This window comes from Sinohyriopsis cumingii, chromosome 9, assembly GCF_028554795.1.
Source record: "Sinohyriopsis cumingii isolate HCF-2022 chromosome 9, ASM2855479v2, whole genome shotgun sequence".
NCBI classification, from domain to species: domain Eukaryota; kingdom Metazoa; phylum Mollusca; class Bivalvia; order Unionida; family Unionidae; genus Sinohyriopsis; species Sinohyriopsis cumingii.
Window position 1 is genome coordinate 108423086 of NC_142969.1, and position 9957 is coordinate 108433042.

The window sequence follows — 9957 nt, forward strand, 5'->3', positions numbered from 1 at the left end:
TGGTCAGACAAAATTTAAGCATGACTAAGATATTTCATTGGTCAGACGAAGTCTAAGCAAAGCTAGGACAGTGTGCTTGGTCAGACGAAATCTAAGCAAAGCTAGGACATTTTTATTGGTCAGACGAAATCTAAGCATGACTAAGATATTTCATTGGTCAGACGAAATCTAAGCAAAGCTGGGACAGTGTGATTGGTCAGACGAAATCTAAGCAAAGCTAGGACATTCGTACTGGTCAGACGAAATCTAAGCACAGCTACGATATTTCATTGGTCAGACGAAGTCTATGCAAAGCTAGGACAGTGTGATTGGTCCGACGGAATTTGAGCGTAATTGTGACAGTGTGATTGGTCAGACGATATCTAAGGATAGCTAGGGCTGTATGATTGGTCCGACGGAATTTGAGCGCAGCTAGGATATTTTATTGGTAAGACGAAATCTATGCAAAGCTAGGACAGTGTGATTGGTCCGACGGAATTTGAGGGTAGCTAGGACAGTGTGATTGGTCCGACGGAATTTGAGCGTAGCTATGGCAGTGTGATTGGTCAGACGAAATCTAAGGATAGCTAGGACTGTGTGATTGTTCAGACGAAATCTAAAGATAGCTATGGCTGTGTGATTGGTCCGACGGAATTTGAGCATAGCTAGGAGGAGTGTGATTGGTTTGGCGGAATCTGAGCATAACCAGGAATAAAAAGTACTCAGATGAGACATATGAATGAACCACACAAGACGTTATTAATGGAAAATATTTATTTACACACTTGTAAATAATAAGTAAAAAAATAAATTAATTAAATAAAAAGCTATTTACATATTATAGCATTTTTGCTTAGTTCTTCATTTGTGGATGAAACTAGTAAATTATACATTCAAATGTACACAATTATACACAAAATAGGATGAACAAGGTATGTACTCGTGGTGAAACATAACCATCCATGCCTGTGATTCAGATCCTAATTATTAACCAAACGAAATTTCTTTAAACTCAAAGAAAGGAAAGTTCATACTGCTTGCATACATTGTACAACATTTTAACTGATAAATTCGAAAACATTTATCAAGGGCGGTTTTTCACCAACCTCAGTCTAATGTCACCTCGTTTTCACATAACTCGAAATGAAAAATGTAATGAAAAAGAAGAAGGAGAAGAAGAAGAAGATCATGATGATGAAGAATAATAAGAAGAATACATAATTTCCACTCAATGTTGCGATGCTCTTTCGATCATAAACAATATTCTAAACGAGACACTTAAATAATATTTACAAATCACAGATTACTGCATCAACTTTTTCGGGCCATCTTCACTTGATGACGTGACAGTGTGTAATTAGAAACGCTTCAAAATATGAAAGATAAACACAAAGTCAACATCATGTCGAATGTCCTCTGGATTTCATGCACTAGAAAAACGATCTTTTTGCTTCTGTTGAGCATCGCTTTGATTGATTTTGTTTGTCTCCGGGATCAAGCCTCGACTTCCCAATCTCCATATCACAGTAATGCCGAGACAGTTTTATACCGCAAGGGTGTCTCTTTAGATGGTGCTCACGTCTCATATACCACTTTGAAGTTGTCCATCTTGTCGATGCTTCCCATTGGGTGAATTAGGGTACTTGATGCAGCTGGAAATGAATAGAAACTAAATGAATACCAAATGATCCCATTTTCTGAGAACAAATTCGACATTATACTATTATGTCTTACACAAAAAGGGAAAAACATATATTTTAAATTCTGTTCCTCTCTTCAGAAAAGCATTGTCATTTTATTTTAATTTGCTCTTCATTTGTTTTTAATTTAAAAAATCTCAATTTTATATCCTCGCACTTATTTCTGAACAAACCATTCATTCCTTAAATGGTTACAATTCCCAAAAATGGGCTGTGGTGGAAGAGATTTCGTGCATGAACACCCCACCACCACCACCTTCCTACTAATACTGATTTTGGATTTGGTGCATCTTGATTTTGCTTGCTAAGTGTTAAAGCCGCAACTCAGCAATCCTCCTTCAACCAACATTTTCCCCTTTGCTTTACTTTTGAAGCAGTTTTGTTCGGCATATGGCATCCACAATTTAAACTGAAATCGTCAATTACTTTGAATTGTTATCACTTATTTTCCCATCCCGGATTTAATAGATTAGAGATACTGAAAAAACCTCAAGCTGATAAATTGTGCGGAAACAGTATGCCATTGAAGTTTCTCACAAGCTTGAAGCTTCAATGGTGCCGCGAACTTTACGTTCAATTATTCTAGACAACAGTTTAAAGGGTGCTTATGATAAGTATAGATTTTAGAGATAGTCAGCTAGGACTCCGATAGAATATCAGTTAATTCAATGATCCCCAGTTGTTGGTTACCAACCCGAGACGAGGGTCGGCATAAGAACCCAGTACCCTCCAATTAGCTGCACTCCCCGTTGCCGAGTACGTTTTATACCCAATTTAATTCTCAGAGAACCCGCTATTCTTAATTTTAACTCAACAAACCTTGTTGGTTTGACACTAGATATATATACTCCTCCTAATTAGCTTACTTTAGATGGGTAAATTGCAGCCATACATGCTATAGAAATGTCAACCCTTGACGACAGCCACCCTGGGATTAGAGAGAGGGTTTTGTAATTAACAGTCTCTACCGATCAGAAACCAGAGATCTTGGCCTGGGCTCAAGAAGGTCAGACCAAAATGAATATTAAGTGTGTTGAATGTCTCTAATTTAGATGAACACTGGAAGCTTTGCCAGATGGCCCCTGTCAGAAACCAAAGAATTTTATTAAAATTCAAGCACCATTTTAATAATGGATAGTCTAGATGAAGCAGTTTTTGAAAACAAACAATTTGATACAGTGACCCAATAAATAAAAATGCAACACCCCCATATCTGGACAACTATGTTCGAGGAAATACTTGTACAGAAGAAACGTCGACTACACGATTTCCAAAGTTACCAGCAGGTAAAATAATAATAATAATAGTTCCAGTATTGTTGGTATACATTTGGTATTTTCAGTTTGTAATACCAAAGCTCTTTATTTTTCCTCTTATTATTATTATTATTATTATTATTATTATTATTATTGATATTATTATTATTGGAATCGTTTGTGTGCAAAATAATCAGAGTAAATAAAATAAATCAACGAGATGAATGTCATTGTGGAATTATTAATAATATCACAATTTACGAGTTAAAAGATAAATATCACCCTAAATTGTCTTTAAAAGCTCCAATCAGTGTCTTTAATCACCGAGTAATTATTTTCTTGTATTTCACTAAAATGTTACTCAATGTCATTTTAAAGGTATTAATGAACTATTATCCACCCTTTTAATGGGATCCAGTGACCGAGATCACCGTAAAGAAGAGCTCGCGTCAACCAATTTACTCTGCGCCTTTAATAAAATCCACCGATGCAAATGTTTCAAATACTTCATTACAATGCCAAATATTGTTGCAAGAAAATGTCAATGGGTGGTTTGTCGAGTTTTTGCTGGAAACGTGCGCGATGTCTGAGTTTCAGTTCGGTGTTACAAACAGGCTTTGTCAATTTCAATTGATGACAAATAATGCGTGCCTCTCTATTGTCCCTACATCCTCTGTCCTTAAAATGTCAGAACAGTTATTAAAACAATAAATTTGTGTAACTTAAGATAACGATAAAATTTTACAGGAATTTTTTTTAAAAACAAAAATAAAGCTTCATGCAATTTTTGTTCCATACACGATAAATGAAATTGCGTGCTAAGTTGAAGAAAGAAAAAATAAAAGCTGAACAATGTTAGATATGTGACTAAATGACTCTAAGAGTGAAGAGGATGAAACTAATAAACGAGAAACGTGCTTACATTTTTACCGGGTAGAATACAAAATGTTTTGAAGTGAAACTATCAGAAAATTAGCTTTTTTCAAAAGAATGGTGCATCGAAGTATACTGCTTCCAGACTACTCAAATGTTGTCCTTCCACTGGCAATTTAATTTCCTTTGGTGCCACATTTCATCCGGATTTTTTTTTTTGAAGGTCGATGAAATAGCATGCAAGACACTGAAGGAATATTCCCAAAAATATCTGAATTACAGAAGAGATTATCTCTACTAACCTGGGTCATAATCCCGTTTCTTCCTGTACATCACACAAGCTATAGTCGCCAACACAGCAACTGTAATGATTCCAGCAACTAAAACTCCAACCAGAATGATGGTAATCGAGTACCAGGGGTCATCATCAGCAGCCTGGGCTGGTTGAACTGTTTTCTCAAAGTTGTCGCTTGTACCAGTTTCCATGGCCCGATTTTGAGGCTGATCTCTCGCATCGTCCATAACTTTAGAATTTACAGCCTGCTGGAAGTCGAAGTCAGAAAATTTTCCGCATTTTGTGTCAACGTGCCCATGACAAACACGCAATATCAGCTGATTCTCTTGGCAATCAGAACAAGGAACACAGCCTCGCAGATCGCGGTCGAAAAATTGTCCCTCCTTACAAATATTGCGCCTTGCTGATACCGGGAACATCATGGCCATGGCAAACGAAATACAGAGTACGTAGTTCATCTTGAATCCTACAAGCAATCAAATGAATACAGATGAGCTGCTTTGTTTGAAGTAATATAGACTTTAGCAAAGACATAAAAGAGCGACTAAATCATCCCTCAAACATACCCTAGGCCTATTACCGTGTGCGAGTATATCTGTCTGAAGAGAATTTTGTGAAGCCCATCCTTACGAATTCCTGACCTAATAAATTGAAAAGTTGCAACATCAGTAAAAATAGACTAGTTGGGATTTCACAAAAGTGTTGTATCGACCTGGTACTGACACGAAAACAAATATGATCTCATTAATCCACACCGAGAGTAAATCCAACTGTCGTTTTGAACTAATTGAGAAGTGATGTAACTGAATTAAAACAGTCGACACCTTTATTTGAAGAGCATAACTAATTAAACTGACCATTCAATCTACAATACATACAAGCAAGTATATGCAGTAAAGATAACCCGTCAGGCACACAACCAAGTCTTGTGACAATAATGTGGAATTAAAAGATGTATTAATTAACAACCAAGTCTTGTGACAATAATTTGGAATAAAAAGATGCATTAATTAACAACCAAGTCTTGTGACAATAATGTGGAATTAAAAGATGTATTAATTAATAACCAAGTCTTGTGACAATAGTGTGGAATCAAAAGATGTATTAATTAATTAACAACCAAGTCTTGTTTCAATAATGTGGAAATAAAAGATGTATCAAATAACAACCAAGTCTTGTGACAATAATGTGGAATTAAAATATGTATTAATTAATAACCAAGTCTTGTGACAATAATTTGGAAAAAAAAGATGTATTAATTAACAACCAAGTCTTGTGACAATAATGTGGAATTAAAAGATGTATTAACAACCAAGTCTTGTGACAATAATATGGAATAAAAAGATGTATTAATTAATTAACAACCAAGTCTTGTGACAATAATGTGGAAATAAAAGATGTATTAATTAACAACCAAGTCTTGTGACAATAATGTCGAATAAAAAGATGTATTAATTAATTAACAACCAAGTCTTGTTTCAATAACGTGGAAATAAAAGATGTATTAATTAACAACCAAGTCTTGTGACAATAATTTGGAATAAAAAGATGTATTAATTAACAACCAAGTCTTGTGACAATAATGTGGAATTAAAAGATGTATTAATTAACAACCAAGTCTTGTGACAATAATATGGAATAAAAAGATGTATTAATTATTTAATAACCAAGTCTTGTGACAATAATGTGGAATTAAAAGATGTATTAATTAACAACCAAGTCTTGTGACAATAATGTCGAATAAAAAGATGTATTAATTAATTAATAACCAAGTCTTGTGACAATACTGTGGAAATAAAAGATGTATTAATTAACAGCCAAGTCTTGTGACAATAATTTTGAATAAAAAGATGTATTAATTAACAACCAAGTCTTGTGACAATAATGTGGAATTAAAAGATGTATTAATTAATTAATAACCTTCTTCTGACTTTGTCCCATTAATGACTACATGCATTTTCGTATTCTGTTTAATCGTCTTGTTTTTGGGGGTTTTGTTTTTGCACAGAAAAAACCTTGTCTTGAAGAAAGTGTTAATAATTCCATCTGCAGATGAATAAAGTTCTACATTAGACACTTGACATGCCTTTATAATACCAATTGTCGGACATAATAAAACTATAACTGATTTGTTTTTATTGATAATCAACAACCACACTTCAATGTTTCTAAACCGTAATACATAGCGGTAGAGGCTTTCTAATTTGAATAATTTACACCGTGACTAACATGTGCCCTTCGAAGTTCCTTTCAGTGTTTTGCAATGTAGGTAAGGGCAAATAGAAAAATGGTTCTAATTACAGTGAAAATATTAGGGTAGGTAGGTCGGTATATTTTTATGCGTTAGACCAATAAGTAGGTCTCCGCTTTTTTTTTCTTCTTCTTTCTGACAGCTGTCGGGGGGGGGGGGGGAAAGAGCGGAGACCTACTTGTTGGTCTATATGTTTGTGATCCGGATTAAATTAAATTAAGGATAAATTGTATCATCAGTTCCATCCGAATGTAACTTCCATTGTAGCTACAACCCATTGTTAATTTCTTTCTCAAAAATTTTTTGGTCTTTATTCCAATTTTTTGTTGGGAGGGGAGGGGAAACAGTTTGTTCGGCAATCAAAAATAGGGTCGATCGAGTGACCAGAACCAGAGCTACTGTTTTATTTGGCCTAATGACTCTAAAAATGGAGTGGGGGTGTGTGTCTTAAAATCTCCATGTCAGATTTATATATAGTAGTTTTTCCACAAAATTAATACCGAGCTTTTATTCCGACATTACTAAAAGACTCGTACATAACACATACTGGTAATTAAAATGCAAGCCATTGCATGCAAACATTAAAACACGTATTTGGGAAAAAATATTTAATTTTCAGAGGGGATGTGGTCCCAGGGTTTTGGTTTGAAGCCGGTATTTTTTTAAACTACAATATTATAACGTATACAATGGAAATCCTTTTTCTACAAATCTTAGCTACATTAGAGTCGTATAATTTTTTTCAAATCTCACGCTCCGCTATATGTTAGTCTTGTTCAAATTAACGTTGACAAAACCACAGTACCCCCACCCCACCCCATGTAATAATAAGCATACGTGTCGCTATAAACTGTGCATAGAAGTACAGGGATTACTAGATAAATTACGTACTGCCTTTCACTCATGCCCTTCTTTACCAATCCTATTTTACCTTATACTACTACATGTTTTTATCTGGAATTGTGTATCTTCCATAATTTTTGGGGCAATTTATTTGTACATTTTCTAATTGGCACAATACAGACGTTATTGTACTGAGTTGCGTTAAACGCTTATACATGCATGCGTAATTTACGCCACAAATTGTTGAAAACGTTTCATTGGCATAGCAAGGAATTCTGCACCCACCACACACCCACACACCTCCGCCCCCGCAAAACAATTTGAGGGTTGGTGGGCTTTCAATAAAGAAAAAGTTGTTTAATGGGAAATAACCCTCCCCCCCCCCCACATTGCGGGGATTGATGGGGCGGTTGCTACGCAACTATAATATTTTAATTTAGTTATTATTTCTAATTCAACCCTTTGGGCAGTAAGTACAAATTCGCTTTAGATCTGAACCTGTCCACTACAGTATATATATATACATATATATATATATATATATATATATATATATATATATATATATATATATATATATATATATATATATAGAGAGAGAGAGAGAGAGAGAGAGAGAGAGAGAGAGATTAAATGAAGAAGTATAAATCATCACTTACGTGGCGATGGGTCCTTATCAAAATCGAATCTTGACAAACACAAGTTAATAATCTAACTTCAAGATAACAACTGGTAACACTGACGGGAATATGAATTATAATATATATATATATATATCCCCAGTCAAAATATGCCGTCTGCTTCGACGCGCCTTGAATAAATACCTAGAGGTTTAGACTCGCACGTGACGTCACGAGAGTATTTGTCAGCTGAACCAATGAGCAAGCAAAGAATGTCTTTATCTCTTTGACCTTTGTAAGAAAAGGTTCGCCACTTTTCTCTTGTGTTCATTCATGAATGGCATTTCTCGAGGAGAACAATAAAATGCGTCTCAACGAGGCCTGAAATTTTGACTGACCGCCGACAACATGTTTAAACACGCCTTTCATGAAACTTTACTATAACCTTGGGCTGTATTCACTGTCTGTTTCACTTAGGTTACCAACTCATCTCGTGATTCGCACAGTTGAACAAAATCAATACGAAATGTTATCGTTTTTGTTTATGTAAAACGGTCTTTTGTTAGTTTTTAAAATGATTTTTGTCTACTTGGTCAAGTGTTTCGGACAATAACACCCTCATGTTCCTGTTTTTGTTTCTACGCTTTGAAAAAACAAAAGACGTAATGTTAACAAAGTTCGCTGTTATCAATAAAATAAAAGAAAAAACATTTAAAACAAAGCCCCCTCCCCCCAAATTTTTTTTCATTTTAAAGCCACATTGTTTGGTTGTCTAATATTACCATAGTGTAGACAAGAGCGAACTTTCATGAAATTTAATATATGGACTATAAATACACAAAGACCTGTGCTAAAGCGCGTAAATTGTGGCGCAAACTGGTATTTAGAATGCGACTCGTGTATTTACAAAAAATCAGACTGCAGATAATGAATAAATAAAGGTGTATACCTATCATAACATTATTAAATCACACAACTAATAACGAATAAAGATAGATAACGATCATAATAAAATTAAGAAATCAGACAATAGATAATGAATAAATAAAAGTATATAACGATTATGAGAAATATAATATGTTTTAAAATAAGACATCAATGTTAACACAATAGAAGTTTGTGAGAAGAGAAAGCAATTAAGAAACATAAATAAAGCAAAATAAATAATTTTTACTTATTGTTAATGAAGGGCACGCCACTAACTTTTGTACTATTTAATACACTCGGAATTAATATCCCGAGATATGGTATGGTATGGTATTTACATAAAATAATGTTGTATCATAACATACGGATATGTGGTATGGTATGGTATGGTATGGTATGGTATGTTATGGTATGGTATGGCATGGTATGGTATGGTATTTACATAGTGTAATGTATGTTGTATCACTGGGTTAGTTTTTGGTCATTCCGAAAGGCACGCAAGGTCGAATTCAAGGGCTGAAAAGGTCTGTTGAATGTGATAATGTTTTGTGGATTCAGTAAAATCTTCTGAGACCAAAACCTTAGGAAACTGAATACCCTTAAAGCGAAATATTGCCTGGTGTCAAATTATCTTTCATTTATTTCAATAATAAATTGTCAGTAAACAGGAACCCATCTGCCTTGAAAACTGAATAAAGCAAATTCAGACCCGAATGTCACACCCCAACCCCCAAACTACCACTTGTTTTATATCAAAGAAACCTGTAACATAACACAACTCTAGTAAAAAAAAAATGATCGGAGAAAACAATCAGTAGTATCTGGCGTGGATGGAAAATTAAGCGCCTGACGGCAACATTTTTTAAAGCCATATTTTATACCAAATCGGTTGATAGACTAACTTGGTGGTTACAAACGTGCATTATTTTACAGTGACTCTACAAATTATTGTCCAAAATCCATGTTTGCAACGAAAACAGTATTTATTGGGAAACCATTCATTTTCATATTTCATAAATCTCTAACAGTTCTAATTTGATATAAAAATTTCTCAATTGCATGCGAATATTTCCGTCTGTCTGTCTCTCTGTTGCACAAGAGACCGATCATCAAGTGAAAATTAAAGTAATTATCGCATTTCTAATTGTCTGCCTAAGAGCCTTTGCTGAAGTGGCATTAATGGTCTCAAGGAGATTAGGATTACTTACCCTCA

The 9957-nt window shown here is 34.6% G+C and overlaps 1 protein-coding gene across 2 annotated transcripts; it reads right to left on the reverse strand.

Moving 5' to 3' along the window:
* Window positions 1-735: 735 nt before the first annotated feature.
* Window positions 736-8016, reverse strand: LOC149792447 (uncharacterized). 2 transcript variants are annotated; one of them, XM_089971026.1, is made up of 3 exons: window positions 7857-8016; window positions 4111-4569; window positions 736-1631 (listed from the first exon to the last, which is right to left on the reverse strand). In XM_089971026.1, the coding sequence occupies exons 2-3, from the start codon at window positions 4559-4561 to the stop codon at window positions 1555-1557; spliced, it is 528 nt and encodes a 175-aa protein (XP_089827152.1). In that variant the 5' UTR covers window positions 4562-4569; window positions 7857-8016; the 3' UTR covers window positions 736-1554. The 2 variants fall into 2 exon arrangements, with proteins under 2 accessions (XP_089827152.1, XP_089827153.1); XM_089971027.1 differs by lacking the exon at window positions 7857-8016 and having other exon boundaries at window positions 4111-4801.
* Window positions 8017-9957: the final 1941 nt, after the last annotated feature.

What these genes read in the sequence shown, in the direction of transcription:
- LOC149792447 (XM_089971026.1), bottom strand. Translation starts at nt 4,561, where the DNA reads ATGAACTACGTACTCTGTATTTCGTTTGCCATGGCCATGATGTTCCCG. An exon ending in GAAACGGGATTATGACCCAG is followed by an intron (nt 1,632 to 4,110) that starts GTTAGTAGAGAT and finishes ATTCATTTCCAG; the next exon opens with CTGCATCAAGTACCCTAATT.